This window comes from Crocuta crocuta, unplaced genomic scaffold, assembly GCF_008692635.1.
Source record: "Crocuta crocuta isolate KB4526 unplaced genomic scaffold, BGI_CrCroc_1.0 scaffold267, whole genome shotgun sequence".
In the NCBI taxonomy this organism is placed as follows: Eukaryota; Metazoa; Chordata; class Mammalia; order Carnivora; family Hyaenidae; genus Crocuta; species Crocuta crocuta.
Window position 1 is genome coordinate 448,839 of NW_027531899.1, and position 16,648 is coordinate 465,486.

Sequence of the window (16,648 nt, forward strand, 5' to 3'; positions counted from 1 at the left end):
AGATGTTAAACATCCCCCCCCCCCCACCCCAGCCACCCCCAGCAAATGCAGAGCATGCCTATTTTGGCCAATCTAGCCAGTGCTCTGTGCCACCTCACGGCTGTTTTATATGCACCTTATGTCTCTGATTTGGAGGCTGGAAAGAAGAGGCCCGGAGCCTTGACTCCCCCACCCCTCACAAAAGTGGAGGAAGGTCAGCCCGTTCAGCCAGTGCCTCCAGTCACTGTCCCGCCCCGCACACCCTAAGCAGGTTCCAGGCTCCACCTGCACCACCCGGGGACCTGTCCCCACGGCGCCATCTCCTGGTCATCGCCCTCTGGCTCCTGCCCAGCTACTGGCCCCACTTACTGGTTGAAAAGCATAGACAGCATGAGCTCGTTGGTCTCCTCCGGCAGGTTGGTGAGGAACAAGATGTGATTCGGTGGATTTTCTGAAAGCTGCGAGGAAGGTAACAGACCCCCGTTGAGTCTAGCAGGGGGACTTCCCGCCTTCCCGTTTCCCACCCCCTGCCACACGCCTGATGTTGCCTGTCTACACTGCCTTGCCCCCAGTGGACGATAAGCCATGAAGAACACTACTGGATTCATCAGCAGGTGCTCGGCTGAAGTTCACTGAATCAGTCTAGGCTCTGGCCACCGCTCCAGCCTCACCCTGACTTTCCAAAGCTCTTCCAGTTAACATACCAATCCCCCTCTACCCCAGGGCCTGGCCCCACTGACATATTCTTATGCTTAGCATCTAACAGCACCTCCTCCGGGGGGCCTGCCCAGACCACCCACCCTAACACAGCACCCCCAACCATCCCTTTTGAGTCCCATGTCCTAATTGTCTGTATGAGACCCCAGAAGGAGACACTCACAGGCTGGGCAGGTGGCATCTGCCCCGGCATAAGCTGCTGGGGGGGCATGGCCCCTGGTGGCATCTGGCCCGGCGCCAGGCCTGGAGGCGGGATCATGCCCGGCGGTGGCATGTAGGGAGGCTGGCCTGCCATGTGGTGCATGATGCGGGGTGCCTGCGTCATCGGGGGCATGCCCTGCGGAGAGAGGGAGGCCAGGACTGAGCAGGGCGGCCAGCAGCCAGGAGGAGGCAGGTCTGGGGTCAGCAGGAGGCAGAGAGAAGACGTCGTCAGAAGAAACCCAGGGTGTGAGAGACACAGGGAGAAAGACCCAGATTTGGAAAGAGGTGAAAAAAGGGACCTTTGGAGACAAACATCACCCAAAGGGAAACGGATGGAGCAAACCAGACCCAAGCTTCAAGGGCGACCTCGAACCAGAAAGCTACAACAGAATTTTTTTCCTAACATAAAAAAACCAATTAACATGACCCAACTTTGTTTATCCCTATAGGCGTAGAGAAAAAAGACTGGAAAAAATCCAATGCAGATGACTGTTAACAAAAGGAGTGGAAAGGAACGCTATTCTAATGAGCAAGCTGTACTTTTCCTTCCAAAAATAAACTTCAAGGCGAAACAAGAGAGAAAGACCTGCGAAAAAAAGAACACAGTAGAAGGCAGAGGTGGATAGGGACGGTCAGGGGCAGATGCAGGAAGAGAGGGGAAGGGGGGAGAAGGGAGCCGGCCCAAGGACGTGCACCCAGGGGAGATGGGGCTGCCAGAGCTAGAACCACAGCTGAAGACAAAACGTGGAAAGAGGGTGCAGGAGAGGGGTGTGGGCAAGAACAGGAAAGCTGGGCAGTGACCCCGATACCGTTGCTGACACCAGACAAAAGGGGAGCTGGCGTGGGTCACAGGAGGGCCAATACAGCGCCACCCGGTCGAAAAGCCAACGTGGAGACTCAGAAATAAGGAGTAGATGCAATGCATCTACCTTACCAGGTGCTTTCTTGATTCTGCTTAGGAAACAGGGACGCCTCTACTTCTCGTGGCCTCACAAAGGTCACGAAGAGATTTTCCTGTTTCCTTGCAGAACCTTTATTGTTCTAACCAGTCACATTGAAGTCTACGATTCATAACTGATATAGTTGAGGTGGGACTCATTCTTTGCCTTACAGATAGAGGCCCAGTGGGTCCAGCACCATTTACTAGCCAAAAAAATAAAGGGACACCTGCGTGGCTCAGTCGGATGAGCGCCTGACTTTGGCTCAGGGCAAGATCTCACAGTTCGTGGGTTCGAGCCCCACGTCGGGCTCTGTGCAGACAGCTCTACCTGAAGCCCGATTTAGATTGTCTCCCTCTCGGGGCGCCTGGGTGGCTCAGTCGGTTAAGCGTCCAACTTTGGCTCAGGTCATGATCTCACGGTTCGTGGGTTCGAGCCCCGCGTCGGGCTCTGTGCTGACAGCTCANAGCAGTACCTTCACAGGTTGAAGAACACACTCGTGCAGACCTAGTTCTGGACCTTTTTCAGCTCCCTGGTCCTTCTTCCTCCCCCGAGGCCCACTTCCCATCATCTTCATGACTACAGCGGGTCTGCCAGCCTCATCCTCCTCACCGGCCCTGCCTCGCTTTTCGCGCACGCTTGGAAACACACCTCCAGGCATCCCCAAAATTCCTGCTAGCATTTTGATTGCGACTGTGTTGAGCTTTAGACCAATTTGGGGAACTGCCAATTCAACAAGTTTTGAGTCTCCCATCCATTTGCTGAACTCCTCTCCCGTTTCTCTCCACGACACTGTTTTGGTGGCTGGTTTCGCACACCTTTCGTCGGATTTACTCCTGAGCTATTTTTTAAGTTTGGCGTCTGCTTCGGTGCTAGCACACAGAAGTAAAACCGGCTTCTTCTGTACTGATGCTATGTCTGGCGACCCTGCTACATGAAATTCACTAATCCAGAAAAAGTTTGTTTGTGGCTTCCTCTGGGCTTTCTGCACTGGCATTAACTTAAAAGACACAGACAGGATCAAGGTCAAGGGGAGGAAAAAAAAAAACCACAAAGGACTGAGACACAGAGGAAGACCCTGAGAAGGTCGGGCAAGCAAGGAGGCATTTCCAAGTGTAGACACCATTTACAGAGGTGTTTAATCGCTGAGATAGGCGCCCGATCTCTAGAAGGAAATGAAGGCAAGGGGGTTTCCCCCCACCACACACACACACACTGTGCCCATAGCCAGGCCACGCAGCTGAGGAAGGCCTGACGGGGAGAGGGCAGTGTCTCCGGGCTCTGGCTTACCGGGACAGGCCCCTGGACAGCTCCCACCACAGGGGCGGCTGCTCCACCCTGCACGGCCTTCTTAGCAGCTGGGGTCTCCTGGCTCTTGGGCTTCCTCTTCTCCCGCTTGCGATCCCGCTCCACGAAGGTGCCCTTCATCTTGGCGATGATATCCGAGTCGGTCTTGGCATACTGAATGCGCTGCAGAACAGAGCAGAAGGGTAGAGAGCGTAGATTTATTTCAATGCCAAACGTCCTGGGTACAAAAGCAGACCTTCCCAGTCACTCTGCGAGGAGGGTTATGGACATCACCAGCCTCAACATTCAACATGCTCATCTGTAAAATGGGGACTGTGGTTATTTCCCACTTGAAAGGGTTGAGTGTAAGGACTAAATGAGCTGAAGTGCTTTGGAGAGTAGCTGACACGCCTGTGTTCGGTCACTGGACTATTGCGATTTTGAAGGGAAAATGGGACAGTCCTCGGCATCAGGCAGAAGCCCGGGGAAACAAGGCCGACACAGGAACACTGGACAGGCTCAGAGTCCATAACGCACAGGACTCTCGATCTCAGGGTCGGGAGTTCAAGCCCTACCCCCACATAAGGTGTGAAGCCTACTTTAAAAAAATAAAAAGATGATGAATCGAGAATCATCGGGCGCCTGAATGGTTCAGTCAGTTCAGCGTCCCACTCTGGATTTCAGCTCAGGTCATGACTCAGGTTTGTGAGATCGAGCCCGGTGTCGGGCTCCACAGACTATGGAACCTGCTTGGGATTCTCACTCCCCTTCTGCCCCTCCCTGGTTTGCGGGCACACACGTGCTTCTGCTCTCTCACTCAAAATAAATAAATGTTAAAGAAAAAAAAAAAAGAAATTTCAGACGTGGCTGGGAAAGGCCTCAGTGATGTGACACTGTTACAGAGACAGAGGAATGGAGGGAGATCGAGGCAAAGAGCCTTCTAGCAAAGGAACAGAAGAGCGAAGGAGTGCCGTGTGTTCAAGGAATGGCGAGAGATCAATGCAGATGAGGAGGGAGGAGGTAAGATCACAGAGGCAACGGAGACACTCTGGAGATCTCAGTGAAACTTGGCTGTTTTTCCTGAGAAAGCTGGGAGCCATGGAGTGTTATAGGCAGGGAGTGATGAGAGTTCACTGGTATGCTGGAAGCAGCGTGGTGGCCACGGCATGGAAAACAGCCTGTGGGGCGCGGGGGTCAGAGGGAAGACCAGGTCAGCGGCAGGGGAGGGGCGAGGAGCAGGGAGCGGTGGGTGTTTCAAAAGTAGGGTTGACAGACCCCCCCTTGACAGAGCTCACTGGTGCTTGAGTGTTTGGTCCAAGGGGTGGTCTGGGAAGCAGAGCAGGGGAGGAAGATCAAGTAAGATCGTGGTCTTCATACCTCAAAAGCTTAATTCCAGCTGCTCTAGAAAAACATGGGAACACCAGGCAAATGAGTGCCCACCCCCAACATGGAGCGGAGGGTTCCAGGCCACCCCACGGCCCCGTGGCCCACTGTCTGGGTGGCCTGCCTGGGACCTGGACACTCACCACTTGCTGTTCCCTACCCAAGGGAGTAGGTGCCGGGAGGTATATTCCAATCAGGTGCAACTCAAAAACCGGTTAAGAGGGACAAGGGAAAAGGCCCCAAGAACCAAAGATGTCTGCCGGTGACGTGGTAGGAATTCTAGTTCAGGGAGGGCACTTTAAGCCACTCCTCACCTCCCAGAAGGCAGCCCCCCTTCATGGCCCCTGCCCTGGTCCTGGCCCTCACACTTGGGAAGCCAACCCAGCCTCCCCGCTCTAATCCATTCTCCCCAACAGCCAGGGGCATCTCCCTAAACCCCTCCACAGCTCCCCAGCACCCGCAGTCAAGTCCACTTAGAAGCCAAACTCCGGTCCCTGGACCAGACTTCTGACTTGCTCTCCAGGCCACGCCCTCCCCGCACCCTCACCCTTTCGTTCCAGCCAAACAGACCTGACCCACTTCCCTACTGCTCCCGGCTATCTAACGCTTTCTCCCCTGCCTCCCTCCAGCCAGTCTTTCTCCTCGGAGCCTCCAATCCAGAAAGCCTTCCCTGAGCCCCCCCCGGAGTGGGTGAGGTGCCTCCCCTAAGCTCCCCAAGCTGTGGGCACCTCTCCCAGCCCAGCCCTGACACCTCTGGGAGGCCACCATCTAGGGTCTGAAAGGGCAGGGCTGGGGGCTCCCTCGGGCGCTGTGTGTCCCCCACCCCCACCTCACCCCAGTACAAAGAACAGCGAATGCTGACAAACCACAAGACAGATGCCCAACGTTAGTGGAGCGGGCCTCCCGTCCCCACCCAGTCTGCCACAGCACTCACCATGGGCTTGTCGTAGAAGGGGAAGCCCTGCATGGAGCGCAGGGCGTTGGTGGCGCTGCTGACCTCCTTGAAGATGACAAAGGCCTGGCCCCTCATCTTCAGGCTCCGGGAAACCAGGATATCCAAGATCTGGCCAAACTGGGAGAAGATGGCGTACAGGGACTTCTTCAGCTCTGCAGGGGGAGGAAGGGAGGAGCCACTGGGTGACTAGAGGTCTTGGTACCTTGTCCTGGGGGTTGAGGTCCTCTTTCAGAGCCAGGTGCAGCCCAGAAGGGACACCATCAGCCAAATGCCACGGTGCCGCAGGGCAGGAACCTCCAAGAGGCAACAATACCAGCAGCAGCCAAGAACCACTGGGTGGGTTGTGTGCGCTCCCGTGTGCACGGACAGTACCGGTACCCGCCCCGGGGGGGAACAGGAGCCACATGTAACAGAGGGCACACGGTAGATGCTCAATACACGTGAGCATTCTCTTCCTTGTCACTGGCATCTTGACCTAGGCCTGCGTGACATGGCCCTGGCCAACATCTCCAACATCATCCCCCCACACTGCATCCCGCTCCCATATCTCCAGCTGCACTGGCCTCACAGCCCTTTCTCAGGCCGGTACATGCATGCAGCCTCAGGACCTTTGCCCTGGCTGCTGCCTCCATGACAAAGCCTCTTCTCCTGCTGGTCAACTAGACCTCAGTAAAAGTGTTCCCACCTCAGAAGTCTTCCCTGACCACCTTGTCTTAATAAATGCCATGAGGGGCGCAGGGGTGGCTCAGTCCATTAAGTGTCCGACTTGCGCTTGGGTCATGATCTTGCGGTTTGTGAGTTCGAGGCCGGCATTGGGCTCTGTGCTAACAGCTCAGAGCCTGGAGGCTGCTTGGGATTCTGGATTCTGTGTCTCCCCTCTCTCTGCCCCTTCCCTGTTCACACTCAATCAATAAGTAAGTAAATAAATAAATAAATGCCAACTGTTGTTGCTCTCCCCATTCCTTGTACCTAACTGCTTTTCCTTCATGGCATTTCCCCCGTCCTGACATCACGTTCAGCTGTCCTAAAGAGCCACAAGCCTCTCCACTGTATTTGCTGCAGTAAACCCATGCTCGGTGCAGGCTAAGCACACACGCTTCTCCAAAAACACTTGCATGAATAGCAATACCACTAAATGTCTTTTTATGGAAAGAACTTCACCAAATTCCTACAATTGCTTCTTCAAGAAGCAACTGTAACCGTCTCAATTTCACTAATGTGGAAATAAAATAGACTCTCAGAGGATTTGTCACTGGCTCAACGGGGTGTCCCAAAGGTCCTGGGAAGAGCCTACAGAGCTGGGATGAGGACCAGGACCCAAGTCCATTTGAACCCAATGTCACCATAGCTCACTAACAAACTGTCCTACCTAACAGAAAATACTGGGGCGCCTGGGTGGCTCAGTCGGTTGAGCGTCTGACTTCGGCTCAGGTCATGATCTCACAGTTCGTGAGTTCGAGGCCCGCATCAGGCTCTGTGCTGTCAGCTCAGAGCCTGGAGCCTGCTTCAGATTCTGTGTCTCCCTTTCCATCTGCCCCTCCCCTGCTCAGGCACTCTCACTCTCTCTCTCAAAAAAAAGTTAAAAAAAAAAAAGGAAAGGAAAGAATACCAATCTCGTACAGAGAAGGCATCTGAGCCGAAGATGCTGCTGAAAGACTGGATGAGGAAAAAAAAGAAAAGTCGGGGGAAGGGAAGCTGAAAAGGGAAGTAAAAAGTGTTCTGGCACAATTAGCCAAAAATTCTCCTGCTGCCGTTTCTGGTGTTTGTCTCCATCCGCGACACCCATGAACCCAGTTTGGGGCTTGGTCATTCCCCTGGACTCTGGGCCTCTTTCCCTTCTCCCCTCCTGCCCACTCAAGTGCATGCTCCCTGATTCCCTGGCTCCCTGGTACCCTCAGGACAAAGTCTATCAACCTACCCGCCCACAAAATCCCATGAGCCATCAGTGCACTGCTCACTGGAAGGTTCTTCCTGAGTCACAAGCCTCAGTCACACCCAACTACTTGGCAGTTTCCATAATGGCCTGGGCTCTCTTTTGCCCCTAGACGCTGCCATATGTTGGTCCGCATTCAGAACACTCTTCTCCCTCACCATGATGTATATACTGTTTCTTCTATCTGGGAGGCTTTCCCAAAACATCTCCTTTCCTGTGAAAGGGAACGAATCCCTCTGTCCAGGTGCCCAAACCCAGCCCTGACCCTGACCCTGCTTGTGCTTCCCCAATCATGGCCCTGGTGACTCTGGGCTATCATTGTCTGGAAGCAGGTCCGTCTTTCCCAATGGAATGTGGCTCCATGAAGTCCAAGACCAGGACTGTCTGTCACCGGGGTGTTTCCCCAGCATCACAGACAACTGGCTGAGCACAATACTCGAAGAGCATGGAGGACATTTACATGGCTTGTTTCATTTTCTTCGACAGTTAACTTAATTGGTAACGTCAAAACTTAATCCCAGCATGCTCCCGTGGTTCTCCTGACAGTTGTCTTAAACTGGTAAGGGCTAAGTTCTACCCAGCCCCTACTAACTGCCAGGTACCATAAATATCAGCCCTGCTTGGGTGTTTAGCTCATCTAATCCACGTAACGTTCATGCAAAGAAAGTATTAGAACTTTGTTCAATTTTCGAATATAGAAAACAAGGTTCAATCAAGGCAATAAAATGAAAAAGTACGTCCAGTGTCAAACATGGAGTTCTTAAGCAGAATTCCGTAGTGGTAGCCTCAACCATTTTACCTTGCTGTGTGACCTTGGGCAAATCACATCAGCCCTGATGCGTCCTCATCTGAGAAATAACTCCTTCCTGAAGGACTGTTGTTGAAAATTTACTGTAATAGATTTACATACCGGTACCTGGTGATAGCATTAGCCATCGTTACTATGATTTGATTTTCTTTTGGAAATGAACCCTATCCATTGAGGGATGATCACGGAGAACACCACAGTGACCAAGACAGTCTCAGAGCTTACCCTCACGCTCACATAACCAACAGCTCAGAACAATCAGGCCTTGAGCGGGAGATGTGCAGGGCCTATGGGAAGTCAGAGGGAGGCACCTGAAAAAGGATGGGGAAGGCTTCTTGGAGAAGTTCTGTGAGCTGAAACCTTGAAGGATGGACGGTGACCAAGCTGATGGCCAAGCTGATAAGACGAACTGAAGGAGCGTTAAACACACAGGGTGCAGCGTGCGCAAAGGCGGAAAGATTAACATTTTGGCAGGAGAAAGCGAAGGAAGAGAAGTGAATGCTGGGGGTGGAAGAGTGGGCCGGCTCGTGCGAGGTAACCTGGAGCCTGAACTATCCTGAGAACTCACCATCTTTCTTGATCTTCTCGTTGAGGTTGTTGATATAAATAGTGTGGTTGGGGCGGGTCTCGGGAACTGCCATCGGGAGAGGTGCCGAGGTAGAGCTGAAAAGAAGAAAAAGGTTAACTTCGGCCCTGGGTTTCTCCGAATCCTTTGCCCCAAAGCGGGTTTAACGGGTTGCTCAGAGATATTCCTTCCACGAAGAAGTCAAGGGAGGCGAGGAGAAGGCAGAACTTGGAAAACAAAGCGAAAGCACGACACGGCTTCGCCTCCCCGCGTGGGAAATCTCGAGAGGTTTACTACGAGTCCCAGGATGCTCTACGCGAACCGATAAGGCGGAGCATCCTAAGTGGCGACTCCCATAGGCCCACGATCTCAAAGAGCGGCCCAGCAGAAAAAGCCCGGATGTAAGAGCCAGTTACGGAAAGCAACAAATCTGCGGCGCCCTAAACTCGCGCAGCGGGAAGATAGTTTCTCCACACGAGGAACTGGAAAGTTCAGGAGCCAACCGCTCCGCCGTCCGGCGTAGATGGCCGCCTGCGCCCGAGATTACTCACCAACAGAGCCGCAGATCCCGCAAGGGTCGCCTGCTACGTTTCTAAGAGCCGACTACAAAAGCTTCCTCTCCTGATCCCGCCCCTGTCTTTCTGCAAACCAATCCCCTACCGAAACTCAGTAGCTTGACCAATCAGAGTAATCCTCGCCCCTTGGCCCAAAGCCTGCCAATCAAAACGACATTTAGGTTCCCGCCTCGGCAGAAAACCCCTCCCCGGACCCGCCTCTGAGGGTCTACGGGCCAATCAGTGGGGGCCACGCCCCCTCACGCGCTTCTTGCCAATGGAGAAGCCTCTCGCCCTTCATTCTCTTCTGGGGGCAGTCCTTCTAAAGCCTCTCCTCTTCCCCCACTGCCCCGCCTTCCCTCGTCACGTGACGGTACAGGGCCGCCCACGGGTCGCGAGTACTGTCACCTGATATGGAGAAAAATGTGTGCTGCGGCCACCATTTTGCTGGAAGAGGAGGAGCGTCTTATTTCCTGGCTCCATTGCCTAGCCCAGCGGTATCGCGGCTCCCAACGTCCTGTGATCTCTGAGCCTTCCCCAGCCCACGGGACCTTTCCTTTTGCACTCTGATTCCAGGAACTTCTCTACGACTAAGGCATTCTCCCTGCCAGGTGTCCTTTTGATCTCTTGACCTCTGATTCGAAGGTCAGCTTGAAGGTTCCGAACTCGGGCCTGGGATGTGAAGGGTTACAGAGCCTAAATTCCCTAGGGTGTCTCCGTAGGCCACAAAGTCCCACCCTTTAGGCGCCTCGCCCCGGGTGCGATCCTTCATTTTCTTTCAAAACTGACTCCCGAGTTTCCAAACCTGGCTCCGGATAATACCGTAACTTTTACTAACGCAACCCCAAACCACAAATGTAATTCCGGGGAAATGTTGACTGTTAGATCCCTGATGATTTGAGTCCGCCCATCCCCTGCTCCCCTGGTTCCAAATGTCAGTCCCGGTCCCTTTAGTGCCACTGCTCTGCACTCAAGTTCCGGAAGTTCACCCGAAAACTTTTGGAACTGCCGTCCCTGCGACCAACTCATTTTAGAGGATCCATCCCTCTTCCATTCTCGATCTTCCAGGCTATACATGCCGTAGACCCAAAAATGAGTTCTCCATGCTGTCCTCCCCTAGAGCCCCCAGCCCCTTCTCCAGAAACCCCTGTTCCCCAGGGGCCCATCGCTCCACTTCTTCCTCTACCCCCAAACCTCCCCAATTTAGCTTTTCCGCCGCCTCCCCCAAGTCCCCAGGCCCCTATCCCCCCACCACCTCCATTGCCGCCCCCACCCCCTGTTGGGGGGCAGCCCGCCCCTCATGTCTTCGGCCTAGAGAAGAGCCAGCTCCTGAAGGAGGCCTTAGAGAAGGCCGGCCCAGTCCCTGGGAGCAGAGATGACGTGAAGAGGCTCCTGAAGCGGCAGAAGGACCGGTAGGGTCTCACCGAACCACCTGTCCCCAGGTCACTTCCGCCATCTCCCCTTGGGGTTTCCCATTCCCTCGGGGTCAAACAGCCAGAGTGCTTCGGCCCCCTACTTAGACCCCGGTCAGTGGTGTGCCTTCACCAAAGGAGGGGGGGCACCTAGTCCGGGGCAGAGGCAGATCCCTCCCGCCCCATGACAGAGCTGTAATGAGGGAGCCCTGAGGGAGCGCGTGGCCAAGGCTGGAGGGGGAGGGGGTGTTGGTGGGGCTTTCCTGGAGAAGGGGACCCCTGAGAGCTATCATGTAGCCGCAGGGGTAAGTGACACGGGGCTGAAATGAAGAGGTGTCCTTTTCAGGGATCTGCAAATATTTTCCTTAACAGGCTGGGGCAGCGGGGAGGTAGTAAACATGGGGCTTCACGGGTGGACAGGAGCCAGGTCACACAGGGCGTGTGGAGGAAGGTGGACTGTCCCGAGGGCACTAGGGAGCCATTGAAGGGCTTTGCACAAAGTGGGAGGCCACCTGAGTGCAGGAGGGGTGGTGAGGTGGTCAGGGGCCCCAAGAGACGCAGGCAGGAGGGGACTGGACCTGGACTGGGGTTGTGGTGGGCCGGTATCACCATGAGTTACCCAGACACGTGGATGAAGAAACCCCTCAGCTCTCTCGATAACTTGATAATCTGTTCGAAATGCCCTAACCCGAGGGAAGTAAACGGAATGGAAGTAGCAATCCCCCATTATCTCAGGTCTCCCGTCTATCAGGCTCTGTGCTAAGCATTCTTTGGTATGTACTTCACGCTCCCAGTGATTCTGTGAGATAGGAACTATTATTATAGCATTTTCCAGATATAGAAACGGAGGTTCATTGATGTTGAAGTCATTTAGCCACCGAGCTTAGAAGAGGGAGAGTCCAGTGTGCATTCAGGAGGCTTTTAACCTCTGTGCTGTGATATCATCTTTCATCAGGAGGGTGCCCCAAACTGGGAACCAGGAGCTTTGGGTTCTCCCCCATCTCCCGCCNCGCCTCCCCACCCTTGCTCTCTCACTAGCCTTGGAACAAAAGTACTGTCTGAGCACGTTGCCCAGCCCCTCCGGAGCCCTGGGGCGGGATTGGGATTAGCCAGGTGAGCTCTTAGGCCGTGAGCGAGCGTGTTTCGTTACCCGTTTCTGCTCTAGGCTGAGTTAAGGAATTTTCATCCCTATTTGACAGGCTTGGGAGGGAAAGACGCGTGCGCGCGCGCGCACACACACACACACACGCACACACACAGAAGGGTTTAAGTATAGAGACACCTCTTTGAGAAATGTTCTCCTGTAAGTCCATTTTTCTGGCTCCTAGTTGCAAAGCTTTAACAGATCTGTCCTTTGGCCTTTCGATAACTGAGAGAGGGAGAAGGTGTAAGGATGAGTCCCACTGAGGAGATGAGGACACTGAGGCTTGGGAAGGGAGAGGTGCCTCAGGGGAGGAGGAAGTCAGCGTCAGAGCCTGGAGCTGCGCCTTTCACCCCCAGCCCCGCTCAACGCTACTGTTGCAGGATTTTTTTTTAATATATTTTTTAAATATTTTTATTTATTTCTAGGAGAGAGAGACAGAGACAGAGAGAGAGAGAGAGACAGCGTGAGCAGGGGAGGGTCAGAGAGAGAGGGAGTCACAGACTGAAACAGGCTCCAGGCTCTGAGCCGGCAGTCAGCACAGAGCCCGACGCGGGGCTCGAACCCACGAACCGCGAGATCATGACCTAAGGGAAAGTCAGACGCTTAACCGACTAAGCCACCCAGGCGCCCCTGTTGCAGGATTTTTTTTACCACCATACCCGGGGTTCGTGGTCTGGCCGCTCCAAAGGATGGAGAGGTGGACACAAAATGACCAAGGCAAAAAGTTTATTAGAGCAGAAGAGCAGGAAGTGAGACTAGAAGGAAAGCTCTCTTTGCAGCGGGGACGTTCAAAAGCGGATGCCCGAGGACTCTAGGCAAGGGCCCTTGTTTTATAAGGTTCTGGTCAGCCCTCCCCTCCCTTCCCCGTTCCTTCTCAGCTCCCACCCTTATTGGCTGGACAACTCTGGGTGCTGGGTTGCCCACTCCTGATTGGCTCGTTTCCATTGTATGAGGGTGGCCTATGACCCTGCCTTCCTTGTGGATCATAAGGTTTTATGGCCTAATTTTTAGTTAGGTATGGGGCGCCTGCGTGGCTTAGTCGGTTAAGCGTCCAACTTTCGCTTAGGTCATGATCTCGTGGTTCGTGGGTTCGAGCCCCGCGTCGGGCTCTGGCTGACTGCCGGCTCAGAGCCTGGAGCCTGTTTCATCCTGTTTCAGTCTGTGACCCCCTCTCTCTCTGACCCTCCCCTGCTCATCCTGTCTCTCTATCTCCTAGGAAAAAAAANAGTATTATTCCAAAATATGTCTTCCCGCCCCCAGGGACCTCGGGTCCTAATTCTTTCCCTCTCTGCCTATTTTACCATATTTTTTTTCCAATCCTGCTTCTTCNCCAGCAGGAGCTGGTTCCCCTGTGACCTGAGTCCCACTCTGATTCAGTTTCAGAAGTGACTTGCAGTGGATCCTCTTCTGTGCCGACCTGCCCTCCCTCATCCAGGAAGGCCCTCAGTACGTGCCTGATCTGGGACCCCAACCCTTGTCGACCTTGGCCGTGCTTCCAGAGAACCGATCTGCAGGGTGGGGGGCATGGGCTCATCCCAGACAGCGTAGGGCGAGGAGGAGGGGAGGGAGAGGGGGACCTTGGAGGAGCGGGGTGCGTGCAGAGTAACGTGTTGGAATGGATGAGCAAGTAAGCAAGTGGGCCGGTCTTCCTCTCTGACTCTGCTTCCGCACCTCATGTCCTCCTGAAAGCCCCGGTGACATCTCTCCCCACCCTCCTGTTGTCCCTGCAGCCCTCCAGCCCTGGCCTCAGGCCATGGCCACCCTCTCCCCGATGAAGGGTGCAGTGAGGTCTCCCTCCCACCCCACCCCTGGGGCAGCAGACCCGTTCCCCACACTGCAGCTCTGGAACAGAGGGGGCCCCTAGAGACCTGACTTCGGGGACTGGGCCTGCCTCCCCCAGGTGCGGGCTGGTGGCCTTGTGGATGGCAGGCGCGCTCCTGGCACCGCCTAGCGGCATTCCCCTGGAGAGACTTGTGCAGATGGCCATGGACAGAGGCTACACGGCGCAGGGAGAGATGTTCTCCGGTGAGTTGGGTGCAGAAGGGGCTGGAGCCAGGCGGGTCAGGAGACCCTATTGCATTCCTCAGGCCCTTCTCCCCGCCCAGTAGAGTATTAGGAGTTGGATTCTGGAGACACGATGTCTTCATCAACCCCCTCCCACCCCCCAGCTTTCCACCTCTTGCTGAGCGGCTGTGGACCAGCAGCTTGCCGTCTCTGTGCCTCACTTTCTGCATTTGTACAAAGAGGTGGCGGTTGCGGTGAAGATTAAAGGCTCCTATCCTCCGGTAGCCCGCGGCCCGGGGCCAGGCACCCGGTGATCCTTCCGTCTGTGTTGTCCCTGCAGTGGCTGACATGGGCAAGCTGGCCCAGGAGGCACTGGGCTGCTCGGCTGAGCTGCTCTGCGGGGGCCTGGGTGGTCCCAACAGAGACCGTGTCCTGCGGCACCTTGTCGCCGGCTATCCCTTGCTCATCCCGTATCCCAGGGCCTAGAAGGGAGCTGGGTGGGGATGGGGAAGGGTGGGTCCCGGGGCCACACCGCGTCTTTGGCCTTAACCCCAGCACCAGCTACGACGAGGACTTCAACCACGAGCCATGTCAGAGGAAAGGCTACAAGGCCCACTGGGCAGTGAGCACAGGTGGGCCTTCCCTCCCGCACCCCTGTATGCACACCCTGCGTGACCCCAGCCCCCCTCGCCCCTGCATTCTCACCCTTCCACTGGCACTTTGCCCAGACTCGAGGCAGGGACCAGGGCTGGGCTGTCCCTGTCCCAACAGGGCTCTCAGTAGGGACCTGGCAAGGAGCAGGTCCCTCAGTGTCAGCGGGTCACGGTTTCCATGGACCAAAGCACAGAGCACGGACTCTAGGATCAAACAGCTCGGGCTCCAGACTTGGTCCTGCCGCTTCCAGGCTCTGTGACTCTGGGCTTCTATTTCTGCGTCTGGAAGTCAGGATGCCAGTGGGCAAAGCACGTAAAAGTCTGAACAACGCAGGCACGTTGCGCGTGTCAGTAAGGAGAACAGCGATCGGCCTTGTCATTCCACCTGCCTTCCAGAAGGCTGATTTGCATGTTAGGTGGCCTGGACTGAGGCTCCCCAGCTCCCGGGGCTGTGGCCTCAAGGGCTCCTCTGAGCAGTGTGTGTGTGTGTGTGTGTGTGTGTGTGTGTGTGTGTGTGTGTGTGTGTGTGTGTGTTTTCCCCACTAGACAGCAGGAGAGAGCTGGGTGATGATGCTTGGTCTGTTTAATGCCCTCCCCCCCCGCGCCCCACACTACCAGGCTGAAGGAGGCGTGACACCCTGGGTCAGTCCCGGCCCCGCTTACTCCCCCGCAAGGGGTTGCAGAGGCAGCACCACACCTCCCCTGAAGGGCTGTGGGGGGCGCTCACTCCAGCTCACAGCCTCCCCTCTCCTCCCCAGGGCTCCTGCTGGGGACGCAGGCTGTGCCAACCCTCGGCTATTCTGAGGACCCCGAGCTGCCAGGTCTGTTCCACCCGGTGCCCGGCACACCCTGCCAGCCACCCGCCCTGCCAGAGGAAGGTGCCCCAGGAGCCGTCTACCTCCTCTGCAAGCAGGGCAAGAGTTGGCATTACCATCTGTGGGACTATGACCAGGTCCGGGATAGCAACCTGCAGCTGACGGACTTTGCGCCGTCGCGGGCTGCTGATGGCCGGACGTACGTGGTGCCCGCGGGTGGGGTACGAGCTGGCCTCTGTGGCCAGGCGCTGCTGCTCAGCCCGCGGGACTCTGGCCACTAGCCTGCTGCAGCCGGGGAATGGGGCCCCCTGGCACAGCTCGGCTCTGTCACCATTTGAAGAGTGCCCCAGTGTCTCCCTTTTCCCAACAATCCGTCGGAGTGGGCTGTGTTCCTGAGGACCTCCAGCCAGAGCTCCTCCGTGCAGAGGCCCCCTCCTGCGCACCCCTACCCAATCCATCCAGTCCCAGTCCCCTTCTCCCACACCCACCCCCCAGTGTTGAGCCCCTGCTGTGTGGCTGGAGGCAAAGCCAGGAGCTGGCTAGACAAGGCCCCTGTCCGGGGAGGACACTGACCACAGCCCGGCCCGAAGGTCCTGTCCGTCCCACCCGAATGGTGCATCCAGCCATCTCTCACTGGTGACCACCCTCCCCTCTCTGGACAGGAGCCTTCTCCTTAGACCCCTTGCTTCTCCCCCCCCCACCCCATTCCCATGGAGCCTAGGAANCGCCCCGAAGCATTGCCTTTTAAAATGCAAACCAGGGAGAAGCAAGTGGGTGGCTCAGTTGGTTAAGCATCTGGCTCAGGTCATGATTTCACGGGTTCATGGGTTCGAGCCCAGAGTCAGGCTCTGCGCTGACAGCTCAGAGCCTGGAGCCTGCTTCCCATTCTGTGCGACCCCCCCCACCTCTTCCCCTCCCCCACTTGCACTCGTGTGCGCGTGCATGCGCTCTCTTTCTCTCTCAAAAATAAGCATTAAAATGCAAACCATGTCTCAGTACTTGCCTCCTAAGAAGCTTCCAGCAGCAACTTGTTGCTCACAGGCTAGGGATTAAAGACTCCCAGCCTCAGCTCATCTCTCCTGATCTCTGACTATTCCTCACACTCTCTGCCACTGGCCTTTCAGGTCCCTTGAGTGTCACTTGCCCACCCCTGCTGAGGAGACCTTAATTCTCAATATTGGTTCATCTTTCTCAGGGAAGACTCCCTAGCCCCAGGCTAGGCCCCTCCCTGACCTTTGTGTTCTGATTGAGAAACTGGACAGTAAGTGCTAACTCATCAAACTCTTCAACCATGTTAGGA

At 55.6% G+C, this 16,648-nt stretch overlaps 2 protein-coding genes across 4 annotated transcripts in view; one reads left to right on the forward strand and one right to left on the reverse strand.

Moving 5' to 3' along the window:
• SNRPA (small nuclear ribonucleoprotein polypeptide A) overlaps window positions 1-9,397 on the reverse strand; it is an 11,131-nt gene extending 1,734 nt beyond the window's left edge. The window contains exons 1-6 of one of the 2 annotated variants that reach the window (XM_077773857.1): window positions 9,318-9,397; window positions 8,770-8,864; window positions 5,440-5,612; window positions 3,126-3,305; window positions 860-1,033; window positions 349-437 (exon numbers count right to left, since the gene is read on the reverse strand). In XM_077773857.1, coding sequence (XP_077629983.1) covers window positions 349-437; window positions 860-1,033; window positions 3,126-3,305; window positions 5,440-5,612; window positions 8,770-8,842 — 689 coding nt within the window. In that variant the 5' untranslated portion in view covers window positions 8,843-8,864; window positions 9,318-9,397. Of the gene's footprint in view, window positions 1-348; window positions 438-859; window positions 1,034-3,125; window positions 3,306-5,439; window positions 5,613-8,769; window positions 9,049-9,317 lie in introns of those variants that run through there. The other variant, XM_077773858.1, reaches the window with a different exon arrangement.
• Window positions 9,398-9,791: 394 nt separating this feature from the next.
• On the forward strand, window positions 9,792-16,068 carry ACTMAP (actin maturation protease). Of its 2 annotated transcripts, XM_077773935.1 has the most exons (6): window positions 9,792-10,732; window positions 13,254-13,322; window positions 13,777-13,901; window positions 14,221-14,350; window positions 14,442-14,512; window positions 15,292-16,068. In XM_077773935.1, exons 1-6 carry the CDS (start codon window positions 10,413-10,415, stop codon window positions 15,627-15,629), a joined length of 1,053 nt encoding a protein of 350 aa, XP_077630061.1. In that variant the 5' UTR covers window positions 9,792-10,412; the 3' UTR covers window positions 15,630-16,068. The 2 variants fall into 2 exon arrangements, with proteins under 2 accessions (XP_077630061.1, XP_077630063.1); XM_077773937.1 differs by lacking the exons at window positions 14,221-14,350; window positions 15,292-16,068 and having other exon boundaries at window positions 14,436-14,506.
• Window positions 16,069-16,648: the final 580 nt, after the last annotated feature.

Coding starts and splice junctions, on each gene's coding strand:
- ACTMAP (XM_077773935.1), top strand. CDS start 10,413: ATGAGTTCTCCATGCTGTCCTCCCCTAGAGCCCCCAGCCCCTTCTCCA. Junction 13,323..13,776: donor CTCATCCAGGAAGGCCCTCA/GTACGTGCCTGA, acceptor TGCCTCCCCCAG/GTGCGGGCTGGTGGCCTTGT. Junction 13,902..14,220: donor GCAGGGAGAGATGTTCTCCG/GTGAGTTGGGTG, acceptor TTGTCCCTGCAG/TGGCTGACATGGGCAAGCTG.